This window comes from Mesoplodon bidens (genome assembly GCF_964165515.1).
Source record: "Mesoplodon bidens genome assembly, chromosome: 5".
NCBI classification, from domain to species: Eukaryota; Metazoa; Chordata; class Mammalia; order Artiodactyla; family Ziphiidae; genus Mesoplodon; species Mesoplodon bidens.
The window spans coordinates 62,834,808-62,862,421 of NC_138161.1; the positions used below are offsets into that span (position 1 = coordinate 62,834,808).

Consider the following 27,614-nt stretch of genomic DNA (forward strand, 5'->3'; position numbering starts at 1 on the left):
TGACGCAGTGGTGGCGCAGTGGTTGAGAGTCCGCCTGCCAGTGCAGGGGACGCAGGTTCGCGCCCCGGTCCGGGAAGGTCCCACATGCTGCGGAGCGGCTGGGCCCGTGAGCCATGGCCGCTGAGCCTGCGCGTCTGGAGCCTGTGCTCCCCAACGGGAGAGGCCACAGCAGTGAGAGGCCTGCGTACCACAAAAAAAAAAAAAAAAAAAAAAAAAAAAAGATTATTTAATATAGACCTTCCAGTAGATATCTATTGCAAAAAAAGAATAACCTTTTTTCTTCAGAAGGCATGTCATTCTATCAAAACTATCATGTTTCTTCTAACCCCCCTTACCTCCAGGTATCCGATTCCTCCCCGTCCCCACCATGCTTTGAAGTATCCTTTAATCCACTGTTATGTGCTTTGTTTCTTGCTGTTTATTTTTGTCAAATTCTAGGTAAACACAATAAATGAGTGCTGATGTAGAGAAGTACATCAATAGCTTATAGCCATATTTTCTTCCTTTTTAGTGTTTGTCCTCAGAAAAAGAGGGTTCTAATAAATCAGTAATTTGGTAAAGCAAACTTCATTAATAATTCTTAGAGGGATAACTTCCTCCTCTTCAGTGTCATAAGAATTTGGCATTTCCTATACAAAGTAAATATAAAAACGTTCAGAAACTTAGATAATGAATTTGTACATTTTTTCTCCTATGGCGATCTAGGCTGATGAGGATTTAAGATATTTTTCTTAATATGAAAAAGCAGTAAAGATTAGCCCAAATGTGGCTAACATGTTTTTAAAGTAGATAAAACATTTTTAAAAACAATGATAATACCTAATGTTAATTGAGCATCTATTATATGTCAGGTAATGTGATAAAGACATGAGGTTACCTTTTTTTTCAATGTCTACATATGCACACACACACACAACTATAAGAGTGTTACTCTTACATTCTCTTTTACAGAAAAGGAAACTCAATCACAAAAGATACCATAATTTGCACCAAATCACATAGCTAATAAATGAGTCAGACCAGAAAATCATTCATATACTTTGACCTCAGAACCTATGCTCTTAAGCCACTATGCACCGAATCTTTATGGCTAAGTTTGGGATTTTGTCTGGTACTTATTCTAAATGTCCAGTTCAAGGTTATACAAAATAATAATGATAATAACAATGGTGAAATATTTAAAAATTTTACCATGCATAAGCTGCTTCTTCAGATGGACATTTTTCTGATACATAAGAACAGAATTCAGCAGCAGCATTAAAAGATGACATTTCAAAAAGGAAAAAAAAGAAAGAAAGAAAGAACAGAAATGTCTCCTGTAGACAGGTGGACAGCATTCTGTTTGGAGTTTGTGACTAAGCCAGCACAGGATTCTGTGAAGAGCTGTTCACTAGGACTATATGACCAGTATGCTGAGAGTGGGTCCAAACTATGCCCATGCCAAGCCAAATAAGAAGAGAAATTATGATGATTAAAAATAATTTGATTTATATAGCATTTATGATATTTATTATTTCATGAGAGTAATACCTCAAGACAGTTATATCTCTAGTTTTTTTTAAAACTATATTTTCAGTTTTTTTCTAAATTTGGTTGATATTCATGATAACTGTTATTTGCTATAACTGTCTATGCAATCAAAATGCTGTTCCAGTGACCTGTTCTGTACTAGTAGGTGATATTTGGAATAAATGCAGCCATGTGGATCATCCTTACTTTCAGAACTGTTTGCATGAACTAGTTTTCTTATCATAATCAAATCACTTATGTACTCCATTCCTCGAATAGAGACTGTATTACCTAACACCACACATTATATACGTATGCAGAGAAAAAGCACAGCAAGTATATTGTCTAAGTAACATTTCCAGATGGCCATTTCTCTGCCAACTCAAATTAAATATTCCCAAGAGAACTATTCACTGTTTTTTCTTTATATCCCTTCTCTCTGTCCAAGGAAGCAGCATGCTAGGAAAACAAGCAAACAAACAAATAAACAAAAATGACTTCTAGAATCAGACAGACCTGAGTTTGAATCATGGCACTATCACATATTAGTCATGTGAACTGGGTGAGTTATTTAATCTTTCCTGTCTCCATTATTCCACTTGTAATAGGGCTGATAATAATCACGCTAGAGGGTTTGTGTGAAGTTTATAGATAGTGAATGTGTCTGGTACATACAGTAGGTTCTTCAAAATTAGGTTCACTTTTAAGAAACTTAGGTTCACTTTTAAACTCTTTATTGTTTTTCTGATAAAATTTGAATATTTCTGCTAGACATGTAGTTTTCATCTGTTAAAAACACTGCCCCATCTTTTTCATCCATTAGAATTGTAGTTTGGGCACCTTTCTGATATGATATTTTCCAGAAACTGTCATCCAAAACATCCTATTTCAGATTATCTTTTCCATCACTGCAGATCCCGCCCATCATTTTTACCAAATTAACACTTTTTGACCTTAAGAAACTTTCAATCTCACAGTGAGTAAAGACTAAGATTCTCATCAACTACATTTAAAATTCTTTATATGATATCCTCACCCTAGTACGTCTCCTAATTACCTGCCACTTTCTCTGTTCCTAAGATCATTTCCACATATTCATGGTCTGTTTTATCTAACTCTGTTTCTTTAAAGACTTTGTATTTCTTTTCCTCCAAAGCCCCCCTTTCATTTTATATCTGATCTTCCAAACAACTGTGGAAATTCCACCTGTTCCAGAAACCCTATCATATTACTATTTAAAAAGAGAAGTCTTAGTGGAGTTCATATCTGCCTTAGTAGAGCAATTCTCATCTTCTTAAGTCCTCCCCAACTTAGGGAAAAGCATCAGTAACTCCCTTTAATGTACAAATCCTACAATTCTCTTTTTAGGCTTCGACTGGACTAAATATATTCCTTTAATATCTTCCTTTCTATCTGTGTATGATGCCTTAATATCTGAGCTTGTACCCTCCTAGAGAGCATATAATGTGTCTGCCTCAACTGGTAGCCCATGCAGAGGGATACTTCAAAAATATTACTGAAGTTGATGAAGAGGGAGATGAACAAAAATATGGTATTACGGGCTAAACTGCAAAACACAAAACTCTAAAATTCTAATTTTACCCAAACCAATTCTGCTATCCTATGCCCAGAGGCACTCAAGCAACAAGGCTGCATAGCTTACACACACTGCTGTGAAATGCAGACCTCATACAGCAGCCGAGGTACATAAACATGCAAATCATAGATGTATACAGACACAGCCTTCCAACAGAGAACACCAGCTGTCACAGGCAGCAAAATCACTTCGAGGACTTGGCATTGGTGAATTGGCAAATACCCCCTGGTTGTTGCTGCCCCATCAATCATGGGCCATTTGGCCAGGCTGCATTCTTGAACAGGTTTTCTCTCCCTTTATAACTCAGTTGAACTCAAATAACTTTTTTTAAGGTGATGAAATAAGCTGCTATAAAGTTTTATCTGAGCCGAACATAGGGAGTTTATTGTTCTCTGGACACATCCTTTCCTGTATCTTGCCATTTAAAAAAAATCTATACTCCCTCTGTTCATCCCCTACCAAAGAAAACAAAATTAAAACATCAAGCTAATGTTTCATTTCTCTTCATTAAAGAATTATTAGGAAAGATTCTTCTGGGATTTGGATAATGAAAATGTGCAAAGTTTAGCAGTTTGTTCACTTTTTTTAAAGAGACCATTGAAGACTATCATCCCAGAAAACTCTAGACACTGAAGTGATTATCACAGTGATTATGAAATGAAAGTGGAATGGGGAGGAGGATGAAAATATATAGTACATATTGACAAACCTGTGGTACCTCCAAAGTCTATGGAAACTCCAGTTTAATGGGAAAAGGAATAAGAAATTTACTTCTCAACAAACAACAAAGAATGGTTTACCATAGAGGCATTCTGAGAGACGTAAATACATCATCGATTCTAAATAGCAATATTAACCAGCAGAGAGCAGATCAATGAAAGTTGCATAGGTTTTCAAATCCTTCAGGATATTAAAGAACAATCCTATTTCCCCCTTCATAAACCACTCCATCCAGAAGCATAATTTAAAATGTGCCATAAATCATTATCTGTTCAGCAACCAATCAGCATTCAGGAAAGTTATACGTACCCCTCTTCTTCTGCCTTGGAACTATCTGAAATGTTCTCATTTTTGTTAACTTGTAGGCCTGGTACAGTTCTTCTGACTGGATACTTGATAGAAAATAATGTTTGCTTTCAGATTTAACATTTTTTCATCATAGCAAATACTAGAAGAGAAACTGATATTTTTCTTTGGAAAACTTAAAGTACTCAATAATTATTAGTTGGGTGATGTTTATTACACCCCTTGTAAAGAAGTTTTATTGCTTTAAAGAGATTTATTGCTGTTTCAAAGACAGAGGGAACAGGGTACAGATAATTACAAAGATTTGCTCCTTCCATACAAAGGTAAGGTGATGAAGAATCACAATGAATAAAGACTAGGATTTTCATTAACACTCAACATTCTTTACATGATTTCATCATCCAGTGTGAACAGAGATGTTATTCCCCTGTGAACCTGGATATTTCTGTTAGAAAGTAAGACCATTAATCCATCATCCAGTACTTTCTGAACCTTCTATTTTCTGAAGTTCTACGTGGTTTCAAAGAGAAACAAAGCACAGTCTGTGAATGGTGGGAGTATATACCTTAAAAGGAGATAAGATGTATATTCAAATAGCCATGTTATAAAGTGAAATGTGATATGTGTTCGAAAAGAAATAAAGTACTTCTAGTGTTAGAGAAGAGAGAGCTTGCCTGTGGATGGTAAGATCCAATGAGCCATGATCTGTAGAAACCACTCCACATAGAGGGCACAGGGTGATTTTTAACACCTCTTTGGGAACATGTTATTCCCTAGCTTAAAATCTTCAATTGATTTCTATCACACTTGGAATATCTACACATCTCCCCCCGGCAAAACAAAGGAAAACAAAAGCCCTAGCATACCTGCAAGGCTCCATGTAACTTTGCTGTCTCCTCTTGTTTCCCATCCCTCTTTACTCACCATGGTCCAGTTCATTGGCCATATGCCCTAATTCTGCCTGGAATACCCCTTTTCACATTTCATGCCTGCCTAACTCTGCTTTCACAACTTTGGGGAAGAGTTTGATTGTCCAGGGATCAAGTATGCACATTGGGAGAAATTTGTTTGGAATAATACATTGGGAAAAGTCATTCCAGGCTAGACTATTCTGTGTGCAGCTGTGAGAAGTTGAAAGTTTTTGAGATGAGGAATGATAATATCAGGGCTATATTTCACAGATATCTAGAAGTGATAGGACAATTTAGTAGAATACAGAAAAGTGGGAGCAAGAGGTACAACTTTTCTTGAAAAAAAAAATTATAGGAAAGAGGTAATGATGGGCTAAATTAGAGAAGGTAAGAAAACATGATTCACAAAATGTGTGACTGATTGAATGGAAGAGATAGATGGGGATGGAGAAGTTAGAAATAGCCCTGTTTTCAGGGAGATCAAGTATGCCATCACCAGAAATGAGAAAATCAGAAGGAAGAGGAGAAGATGCTTTGGAGGAAAGATTAATTTTGACTTGAACACAATAAATACGAAGATAGAAAGAAACGTTTACAAAGTATTTCTACAGTAGGATTTCCCTCCCCCACAAAAAAGGGCAAGGCTGCTAATGGAATCAAACTATACAGATGTTACATCAAAGATGAGGTCATTGATGGACAAAATCTGGAAACGAAGAAGAAGCAAGGATAGCTCTCGTGAAACATACAGAAATATGAAGGTCATACACCTACAGGATTTCAAGCTGACATAGTCTGAGAGACAGAAGGAACACTAGAATAGGGCATTATTTCAGGAAATAAGGAGAAAAGAAATTGCAAGAAAAAAGAGAATCCTTAGTAGTGTGCCTAACTAGAAGTCAAAGAGAATGACAGAAGAAGACTGGCTCTTTAAAAAGCAGGGGCAGTGGGAGGTCATAAATACAAAATAAGAAGACTAGGAAAAACTGTTTTAAGCAATTGAGCTGAAAATCAGCAAGTAATATATGGAGAGATTTCCAAAAACATGAAGAATCAGCTGAGGTTAGCATGACTTTGTAGCATACTCAATTAAATGTTATAACATCCATTTCCTATACACATTTAGATGAGAGGGAGAAAAGGAATATGGAAGTTACTCATCAGTAGGGGCTGGAGAGGTCAAGACAAGATAAGATCAAATAGACTGGAATTTAGGGTGCCAGTAAGGAGGCCACCGAAATGCCAGACTGTGGACTCCAGCCTGGGTAAACAGGAAAATGAAACAAGTACACGGTTAAAGTGGCATCCAGGAAATCCAGATAGAAGGGTTTTTGTTTTGTTTTGTTTTGTTTTTATTATGTTTTGTTTTGGAATCAGGATGGGACTTAGAAATTTTATGCAGGAAATTGTTTATGCTACAACTTTCTTGATCTGAGGAAATTGACAAAGTCCTTCTCACACAAAATCTGTCTTTTTTCCTCCTCCCCAAGACTTTGTAATTGGTGTGTGTGTCTGTGTGTGTGTGTGTGTGTGTGTGTGTAGTATTATCTTTGTATCTCTTTTAGACAGAATATATCTTTGCAAGGTGTAAGAAATTAAGGCCTTATCATTTTAGAATAATGATTTTATGACTGCTTCCACCATAGAAAAAAGAAAAGATTGAAGAACACTTAGGTGAGAGAATAATGGAGGGTGAAGGAGAAAAAATAAATAAAAAGGAAAGTAAAATGGCACCAGAAGTTGCCGAAGAGAAATTTTCCTCTCTGAAAAATTTTACGAAAGCCTCCTTCCAATAATCATGAATTTACTATTTTAATTTATTATATAACGATTTCCAGATATAATGCATGTACTCACACAATAAAATTTGAAAACTAAATAATATAATTTTACCTATAAAAACAACATTCGAAAAATTAATGTAAAAACTACTTTGGTATATTTCATTCTATCTTCTTTTCCAATGGATGTATGAATGCATATGGTGCAAGTTGTATATTTATTATAGTTGATAAAACTGAGGTTATAGATTATACTGTTTTGTAACCTGCCACTTCAATTAACCATACATTGCAAGTATGTTTATTATATAATAAAATGTTTTATAAATCATGTCTTATAAAGTATGATAGTTAATAGCTGCTTAGATGCATAAATCAGAATTTTTAGTTGGAAAAAACAGAAAACATCTCTGGCTGTCTTGTGCCTGTCATTGCAACTAGGAAGTGTGCGAAACCAGAATCATGCCCAAAATGTTTTATGGGGCCGGGGGCATGACTGCTGGTGAATGTAAACATGAGGTGACACAGCTCTCACCACAACCAACATGATCTAGGCCTTAGTGAAACATTAGTGATATGGCCATTCCTAGATAAACTCACTATGGATGCCACCAATTGCCTGAACAGATTCTCTTTGGTCCTGAGTTTCTTGTATCAATAATGTCTATTAATAATTCTGAGCCTGGGGCAGGTGCAGTGGAGTTTTAAGGCCTGGATCTCATGACCAAGCCCCAGTTTTGAGGGTATTTGAATTTTATTTCAGCTTTTACTCTGGGTGGTAATGTTTGCATCCCAACAGTACTGAAAGGAGGAAAATTCCTAATCACAGGGAAGAGGTTTGAATATTGGGCCGTCATTCTCATGTCCATTATGATAGTATTTCTTCTTATGAAATGACCCCAATTTTACCTCTTCATTCCGTAATCTAAGTATTTCAGGTGTTTTCCAGAATTTATTTTAAAATATTGGGTTGGCTAAAAAGATCGTTCGGATTTTCCATATGCCAATTCCGAACGAACTTTTTGGCCAACCCAATAGTTCTGTGATGACCACTTTGTACAAAAATCTGTGTTTGCATTTCAGAGGATTTTCCTTCTACACATTCACAGATCTGGAATTACTAGGTCAAATGATACAAATATAGTTAAAAATTTTGATAGACATCACTACATTACCTTAGCAAAGTTTCTACTAATTTACAATCTCAACAGGGAAATATAAAAGTGTCAGTTTTCCTACTGACTTGCCAATTCTCACTAGCCACATTCTATTAACACTTTCCCAGTACTATTGGTTTAAAAATAATAAGTTATTACTGTCTCACTTTACATTTCCTTGATTATTAGTGAGGTTTTACATTTTTCCAGATGTTTGCTATTTTCAAGGATCCTTTTGTAAATTGCCTATTTATGTCCTTCAACAAATTTTAGTCATATTTTCTGTATTGATTTTTTCCTCTTTATTGATCTGTTGAAATCTATTCATATACCAATGACATTAAGGTTTTACCTGTTACATATTTTGTTTTTAAATCACTTTACCCCTCCTCTTAATTTTAGATATTTATATATGTATTTATTTATTTATTCTTTATGCTTTTTTTACTTGTTTTTATACTGAGAAAGCTTTCCTCACTCTGTTCAGATACATATTTATTGATGGCTCTTTTAGGCTTTTCCTTTATTTGATAGACATCCCTACATTCCCCTATGCAAAGTTTCCACTAATTTACACTCTCAACAGGGAGTTATAAAAGTGTCAGTTTTTCTTTTCCTTTATTTTCTGTTTTTAAATCTTTAAGGGATCTGGTATTAATTTACATGAGTGGCTGTTCAGTAAAAATATAATTTTATTTTTTCTTTAATTATTCAAAACCATCTGTTGAATAATCACACTTTCTCCATGATTTAAAAAAAACCTGGATCTAATGTATGGTATATGTGGTAGTGTTTTATGCATTTCATTTATATCCACAGACTTGGTCATTCTTAAATCAAAAATACGCAGCTTTTGACAAGTTTAGCTTTACAAAATATGTTAGTACCTAGAAGTAGATTAGAAGTCTTCCTGCCCCCAATAAAACAATTTTAAAAAGTGTATTGGCTATTTATGCTCACTTATTCTTGATAATTAATTTGATAAATTTAGCATAATTTCAATCAAAAATCCCTCAAAGTAATTTTTAGATATATAAAAACAATTATATTTATCTTGGGGAAAATTGTCATCTTCATATTATTTGTGTTGCCATTCAAGAATGAAGTATTTTCTTTCCATTAAAGCAACAACAAAAACAAAACAGACCACAAAAAACAAAAAACGCAATGGGAGAGGCCACAACAGTGAGAGGCCCGCGTACCACAAAAAAAAAAAAAAAAAAAAGACATCCTCTATAATTAGTTCATGAAATTTGTAAGTATTTAATAAAATCGAGAATAGAGATTGGTTGAATTATATTGTATGCATTTTTTTTGGTTATTGGGATTATCTCATGATTTTTCTCCTTTGACTTTTTGATGTAATATATTTTATTCATATTATATTTCTTTATAATGAATTATGCTTGGAAAAATCCTGCTTGATTAGATAATATTTAATACAATTTTGAATTTTATTCACTAATATTTAATCCTGGTACCCATCTTAACTATTACTGTGTCTGTTTTTAGTTTTATTTTAAATTTATATCAAATTTGCAGAAAAATTACAGGATCAATACAAAGAAGTCCCATATACTCTTCACCCAGAGACTCTGTTCAAGTTTTCTCAATTGTTCCAATAAAGTCTTTCCTAGCAAAATGACCCAGTGTAAGATAACATATTATATCCAGTATCATATTATGATAAACTAGGGCATTTCTTCTGTCTCTTCTGAATTTCATGACCTTGACATTTATGAAGATTACAGGCCAGTCTTTCTATAGAACGTCCTTCCATTTGGGTGTGCCCAATGTCTTCTTATGCTTAGACTCAGGTTTTGATAGAAATATCACAGAAGTGATGCTGTATTCTGCTCATTGTATCCTCTCGTTTGGCACACGATGCCAATTTGTCCCATTACTTGTAATGTTAACTTTGATGTCAGCTAGATTTCTCTACATTTTAGCCTTTTTAATTCTTTTTTTCCCTTTGTAATTTGTAATGAATACTTTGTGGGGAGCTAGTTAGAGATTATGTAAAAATCTCAGTCCTCATTTCACTTTTACCTACTAGTTTTAGAATCCATTGATGTTTCTTGCCTGAATGAATTATTTCTGCAATTGTTGCCAAATAATTTTCAATTTGATCATTCCTTCTACATTTATTAGTTGAAATTCTATTATAAGGTAGAGTTTTCTATTCTCTTTATTTAATAACTATCATTTAATTTCTATTACTATCAATATTATAATGTATTGCTATCATTTATTTCAATACCCAAACTGTCCCCGAATTGGTCAGTGGAAGTCCATTTCAAGTTGGTTTCTGTGTACTTTGGACATACCTTACTTTTCTTTGAGGACTACCTTACTTTCTGGCACAAAGGATGCTCCAAACTCACATTGTTCCTTCCTCACCCCATCCCTGGAATCATCTATCTCTTCTAGTAGCCCTTGTTCCTTTTGGTAGAGAGTGATATTTTAAAACCAACATCTGGAGGATAGGTATGCTCATTGCTACTAGTGTGTAAGTGCTCTCAATGTGTGAAGCTAGGAAATACACAAACACATTTAATCTATATTTCTTTCTTTCTAGGTATCCATCTTCTATTAAAATTCAATGAATAAACATTTATAACTCCAGTTTCAATCCAACACTACAGGGCTCATTGTAGCTTTCCCCTTTCCATATTTATACTTCTTTTCTCCAATAATAAGAAACTAGTTATCATTATCCTCAATATATTTACTAACTTGCTCAACTCTCTTAAATGTAGCCAAGGTCCTAACCCTCCACGACTGCTTCCACTCAGATGCCCTTCTTTTGTGGTCCCTGGGCACTGTAGTGGTTGTATCCCCTTAGAAACCCTCCTTGGATAGATCCTGGCACAGGTTGGGGCTGCTTTCCCACTGTACTCCAGGTTGCCTCATAGTTTTTTCACTAAAAAGAAAGAAGGGGGACTTATTGTCTTTTGCATATTTTATCTGTCACTGAGGCTGACCTAGGATTTGACAAATTTTAAAGAAAACTCAAATCATCTCATTGTCCAAAAATACGTTACCTATTTACAGCAAACTGAAAATGATGAAAGTACCCATATATTGAAAAAAAAAACATATATATGCCATCTTTCTTGACTTTTAGATATATGAATTCAAAAAATTGCCTTTAAGATTTTTAAGAGTACACAGGGTTTTCTGTTTTGCTTTTTGTTTTTTGGGGGTTTCCTTTTCGTAATGTATAGAAAACATAAATGCTACAGATGATGATAATTTATGGTAGCTCACAGTACTATTTGAAAATATTTGAAAGAGTAGCTTTCCTTATCTTAATAGGTAAAATGCCTGTGTAAAAACTAGCACATCTGTGAGTAGCCACATCAATATCATGTAAATATAAGTAAAAATAACTGTGGCATAGACTGGATGTAGCTCAACTATCTAGCAGATGCAGATCCAATACAGAATAAATGCCCACTCCCAAATTCTTCCTAATCACCATCAAAATTCTGACCAGAAAGTATTAAAATCCTTATTGGTGTAATGATTCAAGAATATACTATATCTTTGAATGCAGCTGAACATTCATTGGTCTGTGTCTTCCATTCATGGAGTCTGTGTTTTTACACTGAGCTGGCTCTGGGTACTAAAATAACTTTGTCTCTCTTCTCTTATTTTTCTCATCTTCAAGAAAGACAAAATGTAGGTTAGAGCAGAAAGTATGTGGATGTTAATAGTGGATTTATTTTAATAGCTAAAAGGTGGACTGCAGATACATATACAGAGCTTGGAGATTGCAATTAATTATGAGTGGGTGGGCTTGATTTAGACAAAACTTGAAGTCCTTCCTACAGGAGCACTATCAAATTATCAAATTAAAACTACATGAGGTAATATTTTCAAATATTTTAGCCCCAAAGTTTCACTTCTTCCCATTACATTGGCTGTCTGATTGTTGATGTGGATAGTGATGTCCTTAAAGTCTGAACCTGACCTATTAACAGCCAATCAAGAGGCTGTTGTCTGAAAAATTAAGCTGAAGAGCAGGAGAATTAGTAGACTTCAGCACGTAAAATCCCAATGAGAATTCCAGGTAATCAGTAAGATTCTCAATAATCAACAGAATTAACCCTCAGATAAAATCTAACTAAAGAAGGTTTTGAATTCTTTATTTCATTAGAACGTTTAAAACATGTATAGAGCTCCAGGCTAAGTTGAATGGGAATGCAGTGGCAAACGCTTTGTATGAAATTTTGTAGGCAATGTTAAGTTATTGAAAAACTAATCAATGCAACATGATGATAATTAAGGAAGGAAAAGAAGAAGGATGGAAGGGAAGGGAGAACAAAGGAAATAATGAAAGAAGGGAAGAAGAAAGAGATTAAAAGGACAGCTGCTTGGAGTTCTGGGTAGTAGATTTTGGTCAGAATTAGGAATGTTTAATAGGATTATAAAATGCACCCAAGAACTTAAATCTTAGAAACAGTAAGTTCTAGACTAGTAATCATGAAAAAATTAAATGTTTCATAACATTTGAATTTTTAATTATTAAATTAAGAAGGAATCTACAGACAACTGTAAGCCAATATGAATATTATAGGATTAATGAGATACAGGAAATGTGGTGTTTTTTGGCTTTTTTTTTGCGGTATGTGGGCCTCTCACTGTTGTGGCCTCTCGCGTTGCGGAGCACAGGCTCCGGACGCACAGGCCCAGCGGCCATGGCTCACGGGCCCAGCCGCTCCGCGGCATGTGGGATCTTCCCAGACCGGGGCACGAACCCGTTTCCCCTGCATCGGCAGGCGGACTCTCAACCACTGCGCCACCAGGGAAGCCTCGGAAATGTGGTGTTTTAAGTGTGGGAATTTGAAAAGAAAGACCTAACGTGTTGTGTCTGGTCTTATGAGTCAACTTTCATATTTTTTCCCATAGTTATATTGGTTTAATTAAGGTAATTATGCAATACAGTTCCCTACAAAAAATGGAGAGATTCTCACAATCCATGTGTGTGATTTGAGTCATAGTGATGAGAAAACTTTCTGGGATTCTATTTAATATTATAGTGAAATTTAAATATTAACTAAGAAATGCATTTCAAAAACTCCAAAACGCTTTTAAAAAAATTATCTCCAATTTTAGTATATGCAGGTTAGGCCATTTTTAAAACAATGTTAACCAAATTAGAATAGCATTAAAAAAGAGCAAAAGACTCAACATGGAAATTACCACTCTAGTATGGGTACCGGACTCAAGAATAATGTAATAAATAAATTGAAAATATGATAAATGTTGTAAGGTATGGTAAATTAGATATTTAAAAATAAGATTCACATTAAAAATATATATATCATCATGTCAGGATGCCCACTGTATTGACATACACATGGAGATTCTTTTTCCCCCCACAGGTGAATTCTACCATTTATTTATGTTTTTAACCTCTTTAGTGGAGTATAATTGCCCTACAATGATGTGTTAGTTTCTGCTTTATAACAAAGTGAATCAGCTATAAATATACATATGTCCCCATATCTCCTCCTTCTTGCATCTCCCTCCCACCCTCTCTATCCCACCCCTCTAGGTGGTCACAAAGTACCGAGCTGATCTCCCTGTGCTATGTGGTTGCTTCCCACTAGCTGTCTGTTTTACGTTTGGTAGTGTATATATGTCCATGCCACTCTCTCACTTCGTCCCAGCTTACCCTTCCCCCTCCCCGTGTCCTCAAGTCCATTCTCTACATCTGAGTCTTTATTCCTGTCCTGTCCCTAGGTTGTTTAGAACCTTTTTTTTTTTTTAGATTCCATATATATGTGTAAGCATATGGTATTTGTTTTTCTCTTTCTGACTTACTTCGCTCTGTATGACAGACTCTAGGTCCATCCACCTCACTACAAATAACTCAATTTCATTTCTTTTTATGGCTGAGTAATATTCCATTGCATATATGTGCCACATCTTCTTTATCCATTCATCTGTCGATGGGCACTTAGGTTGCTTCCATGTCCTGGCTATTCTAAATAGAGCTGCAGTGAACATTGTGGTACATGACTCTTTTTGAATTATGGTTTTCTCAGGGTATATGCCCAGTAGTGGGATTGCTGGGTCGTATGGTAGTTCTATTTTTAGTTTTTTAAGTAACCTCCACACATGGAGATTCTTAATGTTACAGGTAAAAAGAATATTGGAGCCACTTTCCCCAGGGCTCAGGAAGCTGAGGTTAATCTCTGTTTTCAATGAGTACACAGGTTTATTTTATTTTACTTTTAATTTTTCTATTACAAGGCCCTAGTACCTGCTTCTCAGAGTTTTACATATAATTTGATGCCATGTCATATGGGAAAATGAGCAGGCAGACAGCATCAAATTTGCCATTGATTGCTTAGATTTCTAGAACAGTAGTTCTTGTTTTTTCCACATGTATCTGAATCACTTGCAGAGCATAATGTATTCACAAATTCTGGCTGCATTCCTAAGGCTTCTGATTCAATTGTTCTGAAAGTGGTCCTCAGGAATCGGCATTTTGAAAAGTATAATACACCAAACTGTTGACTTTTTTGCAGTTTATGTAAGGATCAGATGAAGAGAAATATTGCCTTAACACAAGTGCCTCCACCTGTGGCATGATCAGAAAAAACAGGCCATCATTGGAGGGTAACCCATGGAGAAGAAATGGACATTATTAATGGGAAAGATGCCAGAGGAATCTGTTTATTTTATTGAAGTTAAGGGTAATGTTTTCTCAATCTTTGAGTTTAGAATCTGTAAAGGAGGTGGTGTAGGAACCAAAATATCTGGCCTTAGAAATGGGTCTCATCACTTATTAAGTATCTCAAATGAATGTGTATATTTGAATAGACTTGGCTTCCACAGATGCAACAGTTACTACCACTAATCACAAGTGATCCCAAAGGTCATTATTGATTTGTGTATTTGCTGATGCAAAACTTTCACCTGTGTTCCTCATGAGGCAGGTGTTTGGAGATGTCATTCAGCTAAAGATTGAGTTTAGCGGACCATGCTGCATATTTATTTCAACACAGGTTATTTTGTGTGTAATGATCCTCTTGAACTGATAAAAAGAAAAAAAACTTACTTTCTCTCTGAAAAATAGTCACCAAAATAAGAAAGAAAATATTGGAGATGTTGAAAAGTCACTAACGTGGTGGGAATATGTAAAAAGGAAAGTAAGTTTCCAGGGGAAATGGGATGCAGGAGAAACGTGGGCGACAAACACATAAACATTTATAAATTTGAGATTTTTGAAGTCTAAAGAAGTTTCATGTCTCAACCTTTTTTTTTCAGCTTTGATACCTGAAAATTAACAGTTTGGGGAGAGGCGATTTTCTTTCCACGGGACTAGGCTAGGTAAGAAGCCGTACAGGGCCTAAGATGTTATTGTGAAAGTTAAGGTATTTGTCAATCTACCTTTCCTGTCTCACGCCCAAGAAGATTAGTTTTAGGAATATTGGGGGGTGTAACGCTTAACATTACCTGAAACTGAATGAAATTATACAGAATTATTTCCCCAGATGTTCTTAAGGTACATATTTCTTTTAAAGTAGTGGTTCTCAAAGTATGGTCCCTGCTGCAGCAGCATCAGTATCAGCTGGGGATGTGTTAGAAGTGCAAATTATCAGGCCCTACCCCCAGAACTAATTACTCAGAAATTCTGGGATGGGGGAGTGCCACCAATCTAAAATGGAATTTTACAAACCCTCTATGTGTTGCTGATGCATGCTGCATGTTGTCCTCAGACATCCTTAATAAATGTAGCTAAAAACTTAAAGGTGATGCTGGTCTAAGAAGCCCTTTAAAATCCTAAAGAAGTAAAGCTTAAGACTGGATGCTAAGGAAAAGGACAACTGAAGAAAATGGACTGGACAGGGACCTGAATAGCAGCTAAAAGAGCCTTCTGCAAGGGTAACAGGCAATGGGTGGAAGCAGTTTTTAGACTCTGGGCAGCACCTCGGGCAAAAGCGAGCCTCATGAGAGATACTCAAGCAGCAGCAGCAGCAGCAGCAGCAGCAGCAGCATGGTTGTTGTCACAGTGGTTATCATCATCATCAACATCACCACCACCACCACCACCATCAGCAGCAGCAGCAGCAGCAGCATCACCATCACCAGCATCATCCTATTGGGTGAGAACTCATGATCTCCAGACACTGGGCTAGGGGCTTACATAATCATGTAATTTAATCCTTACAATTCATTAAGGAGGGTTTAAAATTTTAATTTTATCTCTATTTTACATAGGACAAAACTGAGCCTTAGAGAAATCAAGTGGTTTACCCCAAAATTTATTTAAGTAGCAAGAAGGAAAACCGAGATTTGAAGCCTGCTTTCTTAACTGCTATTCTTTAGTAATATCTCACAGCATCTTTGAGGTAAAGGTGGCCTCACCAATGGGCAAAGAAAAAGAATACAGTATTTATTTAATGACTAGTTAAGTGGGAGGTGCAGAAACCATGTATGGTGAGCAAGGAAGAACTTGAAAAAGTCAAAAGACCCTTATATTCTGAAGGAAGGTGCTGTGGAATTGGAGGAAAAAAGAATAGCAGCATCACTGATGTGGTGAAAACATGTAGAGTTGAGGCACAGAGTAGGAAGCAGTGTGAACAAGCAGCATGAAGGGGTGGACCAACTGACATAATCACAAAGTTGACTGTCCTAAGGGGAAGCAAATCAGCCATCTGGCATGAAATATCAAATGCCAGCATTGTCCAAAAAATCCCCCTTCATAACTCAGGCTTAAGGAGGAGACAACCTTTCTTTATTGACCTTCCAAGAACAAGCTTTGTTGCTCATTTTTCTTTTAAAGCAATATGGTTAAAAAGAAAACACTATAATATCTTGAATCAAACAGATATGGGTTTGAAACTCTTTCCTAAGCCAACAGGCAGCCTTGGAAAGCTCCTTATGATTTCTGAACTTCTAGCTTTTTCATATTTACAATAAAGTTATTAACACCCACTTAATAATATTATTAGAATCAAACGAGATAATAAATGAACAGTACTTGGTATTTTATAGGTCCTTCTCCATCCCTTAATATTTAGTTAAATTTAATAACTTAATATTAAGTTAAATTTAAGTTAATTCCACTTGTGCTGACATGGTATGAAGGTATAAGCAGTATGATCTAACCTAGTTCTAGCTCTAACTCTCAAGATGGCTGTGTTTGTAGCTATAAAAGTACATACATGAATAAGAAAAAAGGAGGAAGGGCTTTGGGCATTTGGCGCTAAGAGCTCAGACAAATATAAATCTGGTAGCTCTTAAAAAGTCAGAGCAAAAAAATTTCCATTCCAGTAGAAAGTGCTTCAAATTTGATTCCTGGTCTGCTTGGCTCCAAACTACTCCCTGAACTCTCTGTGTGATCTGTAGCCACTAACCTAAATCTAATTAACTTCTGTTTCCTCATCTAGAAACCAAGGAATGTAATACTCAGATTGCCCAGTGTTATTCCATATAGGACAATACACATTCTCTAGTTGTGGTCTCTAGTAGCTTTCCAATAATATTAAAGGCTGTGAAGGTAAGGGGCCTTAAGTAAACTAGTTATCTCCCTTCCCTCTGCCATTAAATGAGATAGAACTTCTTTTGTTTTGAGGTGTGTGTGCGTGTGTGAATGTGTGCGTGTGTGTGCTTGTGTTTTGAGGGAGCTGATAAATTAACCTATTTACATATGTACACATCAGTAGTTACATTTACACCCTTAAATGGGCTGCCTGAGATCCAAACCCTGGTGTCTCTTGTTAAGAAACTCAAGTGCTCTCCACTAAACTACAAGGAAAGCATTCTATGCTTTGACTGTGATAGGAACTTTGCAAGTCAGTAGACATGCCTTTTTTTTTTTTTTTTTTTGCGGCATGCGGGCCTCTCACTGTTGTGGCCTCTCCCGTTGCGGAGCACAGGCTCCGGACGCATAGGCTCAGCGGCCATGGCTCACGGGCCCAGCCGCTCCGCGGCATGTGGGATCTTCCCGGACCGGGGCACGAACCCGTGTCCCCTGCATCGGCAGGCGAACTCTCAACCACTGCGCCACCAGGGAAGCCCTAGACATGCCTTTTACAAGCAATAAAATGAAGCTGTCAGCCATTGCAAATGGACCAAGATAGCGGTCACATGACTAAACCGCCACTGCACCAGGCAGTCTCTGATGTATTTTACTCCAGTTTCCATTAGCAGAGAGGCTGCCTAAAATCATAATAAGGACACAGACACCCTAAAACACCACCAGACGTGGACCTGCCCACCATAAAGACAAGATCCAGACTCATCCACCAGAACACAGGCACTAGTCCCCTCCACCAGGAAGCCTACACAACCCACTGAACCAACCTTAGCCACTGGGGACAGACTCCAAAAACAACGGGAACTACGAACCTGCAGCCTGCGAAAAGGAGACCCCAAACACAGTAAGTTAAGCAAAATGAGAAGACAGAGAAACACACAGCAGGTGAAGGAGCAAGGTAAAAACCCACCAGACCTATCAAATGAAGAGGAAATAGGCAGTCTACCTGAAAAAGAATTCAGAATAATGATAGTAAGGATGATCCAAAATCTTGGAAATAGAATGGAGAAAATACAAGAAACGTTTAACAAGGGCCTAGAAGAACTAAAGAGCAAACAAACAGTTTCAATCTATTAATCAGAGGAGTTGGGAGAGCAATGATTTAAATGCTGCAATAATCAATTCCGTAACACATTAATAGAAGCTACAGTCAAACTTTGCCATACAACTGACTGCATTGGAATCTTGACAGAAGCCCTAGGGCCATGCCTAATTTGCATTAAATTTACATAAAATTGTAAATCAAGAATACATTAACACAGTTCTAATATTTGTTAGTGCTGAGATCCTTCCTGATAGATGGATTGAAACTGCTAGTAGTTTGACTCCACTTGCAATAAAACTGTGCAGCTGATCAGCTTTGTTCTAATTCTGCTATTATGGGGAAAGGGGCCCAAGAGAGCTATAGTTTGGGGGCATGCATATGCCATTTAGGATTTTCATCCTGTAAAACCATGACTCAGATGTGCCCTTGGAAACCCCAATCTGGAAGCAGATTATCCCTGATGACTTTGCAGATCCCCGTCACTGCACTTGCTCACAAATAACTTGCCATTAAATGGAGATACAAACTACAAAGAAAGCTAGTCAGCTGAAAGGATGTCAAGGCCTCTGGAAATTTTTATTTTTCCAAATAACATTTACCATCCTTAAAACAGATAATTAGTGATATTCTTTAGACTGAGGACAGATAAAAATCAAATCTTCAGCAAAAGCATCCAGTACCTAACGGTATAATAAAGTGGACTTCACATGGTTTTGAGCAGTCTGTGTGTTCTTGTGTCCCTGTGGACACAGCTGTGGCCTTTGCTGTGCGTTTTTACACTCAGGGCTAAAAGAAAATATTCTCACCAAGGATATTGGCTCACAGTGGCAAGACTCCTCATTCTATATCCTCCTTAGTTCTCTCATTTAAAGTTTATCCTTTTGGATAGAAAATACATACTGAAGTGCCGTAACACATTTGGAAGTATTCTTTTATTTCAGAAAGGATCATTCGAGTATTTGTATGTTATGATTATTTTCTGCCTCACCTCTCCTTTACCACATTTTTCTTATTTTGTCTTACCTTGCACGATCAAGTAAACTTGGGAGGTCTTGGGCTCATGTTGTGTCTGTACTGAGCAAGTGTAGGAACCCTCATCGTAGACATCCACCTTCTGGATTCGGAGGCTGTATTCCAGAGAATGGCGTTTCTCCAGCTCAACCCGGGGGTCCAGAGACCACTTGTCGTGCCCAGCAAAAATGATGCCAGAACGGTTCAACCAGGCCACCTTCGAGTTCTTATCTTCTACAACACACCTGGTAAAGTAGAATAACAACATTAGAGCCTTAGCCATACATGGATCTGCATTCATTCTCCATGCAATTTGATTCAACAGGGCCAATCAAGAGAAAGAATTATGTGCAGGATGAATCCTGGCTATGCCATTTCTTAGAGTCCTAAATACTGTCATTATTTCTCCTTTAAGATCTAATTACCATCCAATGGATGGATGCCATTATATTATACCCAGTGTAGCAATAAACAATCAGTACGAGTAATGCAGGAAAATAAAGTTAAATGGATACTGACTTCCCACTGGATTATCTTCTTCTTGTCTAGGAGAAGGTCATTCACACAGAACTCCATTTGTTTAAATAACTTTCAGAATTAGACAACTGATAATGTGGCATATTTACTCAGTTTTGAATTGCATTTATTCTTTCATTAGTATTTCCTAAAGGCTTATGTGATGGTAGATTCAAGTTACGCCCCACCGTTGTAGGAATTAGACTGAATTTCAGAACCTGCTTCTGATCCTTCCAAGTTTGGAATGCCCACTCCCAGGAGTGAGTAGCATGTGAGCAGGTCCAAGGGTAAGTAGATAGGAATTGTATCAAGAAAATCAAAGCTAGTATCATTTTGCCTAAGTCTGGTTCCATCTGCTGAGGGCAGTAGGTTGCCTGCTGGCAAGAGAGCTTGCTACCAGCATTTCTGGCACAATAGAATGAATTCAATCTTTTATGGTAGATGAAAAAACTAATTTTGTAGTTCTTATTCCAAGAAACATGAAGGACAAAATATTTATTTGAATAACTACTTACTTTAGAAACGTAAAAGGGTTTAATGGAGAAAACCATACTCCTTCAATTCTAGCAAGAATCTGGAAATGGAAAAATCAAGCAAAAAACTTCTCTCTGTATCCCTTTGGCAAGATTTATGTATGCCTCACGGGGAGATTGTCTCAGACCCTGTTCACAGCTGCACAGCCAGCTGCTCAGTACTCTGGGGCATGAGGGATGGACAGAAGGAGCCAGGAGCATGACAGCAGAACAATCAAAACACCAGAAAAACACTGTATTTTCCAAACCAAGTCCAATCCAAGTTTTCTCTCAGGTCTAAACAGTCATGCATGCACAGGAAGTTGATGCATGATCTACAGGTTGACCACTGTAAAGACATAGAGGCCAACTCATCTCTCTTAGAAGAAGGAGAAATGACAATTCTTTTAAAAATACCTCACCCATGGTACAAAAGGCCTCCTTATTCCATTATTTTTGGATGAATTGCATATCTTAGTAAACATGAGAATTTTATTTAATTACTTGGGTGCCATGATATAAAGGTCTTTCTTTTCTTCTCCACCTATTTCTTTTCAAAAACATAGGCGGATTAAGGTATCATTTAGTATCTCCAATATGTGTTTTTCTACCATGCAGATATTATTGAGATTAATTATGTTTGATAATTTAAAACTCCTCTAAATAGGAAGGCAAAGCTAACTTTACAGATGCTTGCTGCTTCTCTCCAGACTCAATTTTACTTTTCCTCTTCTATTATTTGGTGGCATCATGTCTCTGTCCTTGGTGGTATTTGCGGCACTTCTCAACTTAGACCCAGTTATGAATGAATTAATAGATTATTTGCTGTCTTCTTCTAGATCATAAATAAAGTTGTTGATGTAGGTCTCCTGTGTTTTTCTTTTCTACTGAGAAAATGGAAATTTCTCTCTGTAAATGATTTTAAGTCTTCTATCACGTTTATCCTTGCATTTTTTTTACCATCTACACAGCACAACACAGCAGTAACTAGGTATGCTATTGCACAGAGGTGAACCTTGAATACTGTTTAGCCTGGAATAAGGCTCTAATATGTTCATCCTGAAAAAATACAATATAATATATTTTACCTAAATAGCCTATATATCAAATAAAGAGAGATTTTGTCTTATTCATTATGGTATCTCCAAACACTAATCTGCTGTAAAATAGACCCTGGTAAATGCCTGTCATATGAACTAACAGTGTCATATATGCAGAAATAGGACATATGGTTACCTATATTCCACTCCCCATCCCAACTCCTTACAGCATCCACTAATGAATTGGGCAAATTTCCTTATCAGTATAAGGTAGAGTTTCTAAGCTGAATCTTTAGGGTCCTTTGGACACTTTAGCAATTTTTGTCTCTGGAAAAGTTGTAATGATCACGTAGATCATTATTCGGAGTTATTCTCTGAGAGAGTTCAGAACTATCTTATGTAAAGAAGCAATTGACTATTTCAGCAAAATTGCCAGACCCATAAAAATGCATGTACCAAAACAATACGTAATGTGGAAATTTTGCTGTGATAATCTACATAACATCTTATTTTACATTGTGTTTCATTCATATTTATTTTTTGTAATTTCTCTTTTACTTCCAAATAAGTGAAAGGTACACTAGAATATATACATACACACATACACTCACACTTTTTACTAACTCAACATAATTAGCCAACTCTAAGCACCAGAGCACAATGTAGTATTTTTCAAAAGGAAACCACTCTTCCAGATATTTAAAGGCTCTTTTTTTAAGTAGTCAATAGTTCAGAGTAAATGTGTTGACTCTGTAAACTAGAAAATAATCTTTCTACAACATGGCTAGAACATTCATACTGAAAAATGAGCACAAAGTCTCACAATTTCAGAATTAATTTAACATTAAAAATGTTTAAATCTTGATTTAAGGTGGCAACTATTTTAAACCATAAGAAGTGCACATAAGAAAAAAGATGGTCAGAGTCAAAGTATAGTCTCAATTACACAAAAGTGTAGCACTTTTGTTTGTTAAATGAAAATAACCAGTCATATAGGGTAGTCACAGATGTCTAGCTATTCAGAAATGAGGAAATGATGATTAAAGGCAGACCCAGGTTCCAGCATGCACTGACTGGCCAATAAGCATCATGAGCTTGCATCTAGAAGGTAAGTGGCTTAAATGTGCATTAGGCATGCCTGTGGAGTCAATGAGAATTCTCATGCCCCACCATCATAAGATGGTAATGAATTATCCCTCACCCACAATGCTTCTTCAGTACCAGACATTCTAGTTCAAAACTAAATACCTAGTGACTTTATCTTCAAAGTCAGCTTTGGCCAAAGCAGGGAAAGGATAAAGAGATAAATTTTAAAAATCTGTATTGTTATGTGTTGTTTGGATTTAATAGAATGTTTCCTTCAGGAGCTCAGGGTAGGCAAATCATTCCAGGATTTAGAAAGGACAACATGGTAAGGAGAGTCGGTGTTGATGCCAAGAGGAGAGGGCAGAGAATGACCGTCCACTCTAGGTGGGATTTCTGGCAGGCAGCTGAGGACATGGGGATATAATACAAAGTGTCACGTCTCCAGGAAATCTCCTCTGATTAGTGTCCCATCCTTTTACTTTGCTCCTTCTTATGATCCCATTGTACTCCACACTGAATTAGTTATCTGTACTTATCCTTCCTCATAAGTTTATTAATGAGAGTGACCCTCAAGAATTCACCCATGGAACCTTAATGGAGCCAACAGCATAACCCACCGTGTACACAGTAGGCACTTGCTGAAATGTGGAATAAATCAACTGAATTTAACAAACTACTATTAGATCAATTATCAAATATTTGTTAATTCTCTAATAGGTGCAGGATAGGTGATAACTATTTTAACTTTTCTTAAGTAATGATTAAAATGATCAGACACATAAGGAAAATTTAAAGTGAATTATTGAGTGTGACATTAACATGAAATCAGAGGAGAGAAAAAATTGTTCCCAGTGAAGAAAGATCATTCCTGGGAATTAAATAATCTATATCACACACGAAAAACAGTGAAAAGACATGTAAAGCACTAGATAAACATTTAGTGAGTTGCCCACTTTAATCATGAAGCCACAAATATCAGGTGGGTTACTTACCTTAACCATGAACCTATGATTTTTTTTAAAAAAAATCAGCTTTAAAAAAATAACAGGAAAGTCAAGCAAACACATTTCTAACTTCCCTGTTCAGTATGTCTGAATCCATAAAACTGTCACAAAAAATCAATGCACCCATAAAAATCCCAAGCATCGGATCTCGGTGAGTACTTTACACCAAGTATATTATGCACACTTATACAAATAGGTACATTGACAATTCCACTCATACTACATTAAGTCTGGGGATTATGCTTCCAAAATGATTAATATAATTGGAGGCATAAAAGAAATGCTAAATTTGGTATGTACCAATAGATAGCTTAATCGCATATTTACTGACAGTATATCCTTGATGTAAGTGATACACATCTAACAGATACTAATCCTGTTCAACTGCTACTAGATACATCTCATTTTTAAGAAGCATTATTGGCCACTAAAAATGGAACAAGTTAGTATTAGAATTTATCCAAACTTTCCTCTGCTTCTTAAGAGTATAATCTGGCATTTATTCATGAATAACAAATAAATACATTTTGCTTAGTTTCTCACCAGCTATCTATCTTCATACTTTTTAATTATAAGGACTGGGGAAAGTGTAACTGGATGGGTGAGAGTTTTTTTTCTTAAATTAAGAAAGAACAGTTAGATGACTGGTTCTCAACTGGGGGCAATCTGTACTTCCAGATGGTATTTGGCAATATCTGAAGACATTTTTTGAATGTCACAACTGGAAGTGGGAGGTTGCTACTGGCATCTGGTGGGTAGAGGCCAAGGATGCGGCTAAACATCCTACAATGCAAAGGACAGCCCAACAACAAAGATATATCCCATTTAAAATGTTGTCAGGTTTGAAGTTGAAAACCCTGAGTTAGACCTTGGTCTCTTGGTTTAAATATCTGGAAGCATAGGTCAAACATCTACAGTGCAATACTGTTTTTTCATAAGCATATGCTTCTTAATTTATAAGCACTCAATTGCCACCAGCAAAGTCCTTGAATTATAAGTTCATGACACAGACACTACAATGAAGTCTACTGGTACCCTGCTTGTAAGGTAGTAGTTAATGAATCATGCCCCTTTGTTGTGTTTTAGAATCTGAATTATATAACACTATACTCTTGTACATTGTTAATAGTACAGGAGAAAGCTATAACTTAGTTCCTTCCTAAATTAATGCTGGAGAAATCATTTAACCTTAGTGTTTTGGGGTTTTTCCCCATGTATAAAAATGGGTCAGTAATACTTAGGACAAGTAAGGGACAATCAACTCAGTTGGGGCAAATTTGACTTTTTAAGGAAATAATTAGCCTTTATTCATAGAAAAGCTATTTTTTTTAAATTAACTTTTACTATTTTTTTCACATTTGTGATTCTCTCTCTTTTGTAAGATGTGGATTGATTCAAGATATGGATGGGAAGGAAGTCTTCAGGAGTGTGTTGACTCGTTATTTTGATGCTTTTTGCTTTATAACTTTAACCCTACAAATAAAACCCTTAGTGAATCAACAAAACTAACATAGACTCATTTCCCTCTAGAAGGAAAGACACTTGGTCTGGAAATTAATGCGGTACATTCCTGGCATTAAAGTGTGGCATCAGGAAATGTTCTAAGCAGAGGATGCAGTAAATTATCAGAAATATCCCAAATTCTCCTGAGTCAAAAGTCATTAGTCTGACTTAATCTTATTATTTTAAGTATAATGAAGTCTAGCAACACATATGCAAACACATTAAAAAACACCAAATTAGTTAAAAGCCAAATTTAAAGAATTTTGAATTATCAAACATTTTGGATCATCTCTGCTTTATTACCATGTTCTAAGATTAAACTCAGAAAGAAATAAGAGAATTGTGGGGCTTCACTGCTGACCCTTAGGCACTCGTGCTTCCCTTTCCTGCAAGCAGAAGTTTCAGTTTTCTGGCTGCCTTGCTCCCATCTCTACTTCTTTTCAGACTTGACTTCTGGCTTTGACCATTGCCTGTTCTCTTGGCCTCGTTCTCTTATACCTGTGCATGTCTGCTCTCTTAAACTTGAACTTGTTTAGGTAGAAACTGATCCTAGGTTCATGATGGTTTATTTTCCTAGATTCATCCTGAATTTTAGTCCAATTAACACCATTTAACAATGAAAGCATCTCTATTATAGGATAATCTCCCCCACCATAGGTCCTTTGTATACATTCATGTACAAGCCCCTGATGCACAGATATATATGTACACACAGTAGTGATGGATGTTCAAAAGGGCGAGAACATAGAGGTAGTAAGGCACAGGAATCCGATTCATGTGAATCTATTGCTGGTCACTATGATTCAGTAATCTGCATAGTATTGATGGCATGTTAGGGTAAAAGACATACACTGTTTAGTTCCTGAAGGTAACTGATTTTGGTTCTGACCTTCAGTCTATTTCCTGTTGGAAAACAGGTAAGTCATTTAGTCTTTCTGTATCTTAGTTTTTTCATAAATAAAATGAGGCTAATGATCCTTTCCCCAACCTCTCAGAACAAATCTTAGCGTAGTTCTATGAATAAAATGACGTGATGTACATTGAAACATTTCATAAGATGTAAAACAATATCTATGTTTATACTCTCCCATGGTAGAGTATAGTAGATAAAAAGGAAATAGTCATATACAGGGATGGCTATGAGGAAAATAGTGATTTATTCAAATCATTCAAAAACTCTATCTCTGTATAGAATGACATCCACTAAATATGTATCAGATCAACCATGTATTTCTTTAAATTCTCAATTTGCATTAGTTATTTGCATGTGCTATATGGACAAAGCACCCTTTCTGCGACTGGGTTACTACCTGTTAGAATAAATTCATCATCTATATGAGCAAAAAAAACAAAAAACAAAAAATCCACAGTGGCAAACAGTAAAGCCAGGACAGTCTATGTCATTCGTGGAGTACTGTGTCATTCGTGGAATAAAACGTACTCCCTAGGGCTTCCCTGGTGATGCAGTGGTTGAGAGTCCGCCTGCCGATGCAGGGGACACGGGTTCGTGTCCCAGTCTGGGAAGATCCCACATGCCGTGGAGCAGCTGGGCCCGTGAGCCATGGCCACTGGGCCTGCACGTCCGGAGCCTGTGCTCCGCAACGGGAGAGGCCACAACAGTGAGAGGCCCGCGTACTGCAAAAAAAAAAAAAAAAGTACTCCCTGGACAGGCTTTTTGTCTCTTATTATCACTAGGGAGCACCTTGTCTAGCTATATATGCATTCTCATATATGCATATGTATGATGTATGTATTGCTGTACTTTCAGGTTCATATTCTTGAAGGAGCATAAACACATATTCCATGCAGATGGTGCAGGTGAGAGGAGAGGGGCAAGTAGAGGAGGAGCAGAACTACCAAATTAAGAGTTGAGTACATGTCAAAGGTCAATTCTAGGACAATCTGTGCTTCTCTGGTTGCCACATCAACTGTATCATCTGTACATTTACATAGAAAATGAAAAACAGGAAGACAAAAATTCTGAAAGGAAAATTTGAGACTGGGACCAGGAGAAAACTGATTTCTATCCCAGTCACAGCTGGAGTTCCGATCAGTCCCAGGAATAGTTATAAGAGGTTGGAAACAGCTCTTCTAGGTTTTTTGTTTTTTTTTAACGGTACGCGGGCCTCTCACTGTTGTGGCCTCTCCCATTGCGGATCACAGGCTCTGGATGCCCAGGCTTAGTGGCCATGGCTCATGGGCCCAGCTGCTCCGCGGCATGTAGGATCTTCCCGGACCGGGGCACGAACCCGTATCCCCTGCATCGGCAGGCGGACTCTCAACCACTGCACCACCAGGGAAGCCCTCTTCTAGGTTCTTTTGAAGAATCTTGGTCCCTTTAGAAAATAACTCATCAC

The 27,614-nt window shown here is 36.7% G+C and overlaps 1 protein-coding gene across 1 annotated transcript in view; it reads right to left on the minus strand.

The window, feature by feature from the left end:
- LSAMP (limbic system associated membrane protein) overlaps nucleotides 1-27,614 on the minus strand; it is a 654,527-nt gene that overhangs the window by 274,719 nt on the left and 352,194 nt on the right. Inside the window, exon 2 of the mRNA XM_081235871.1 lies at nucleotides 19,609-19,841. Within this exon, the coding sequence (XP_081091997.1) occupies nucleotides 19,609-19,841 (233 nt within the window). The remainder of the gene's footprint in view (nucleotides 1-19,608; nucleotides 19,842-27,614) is intronic.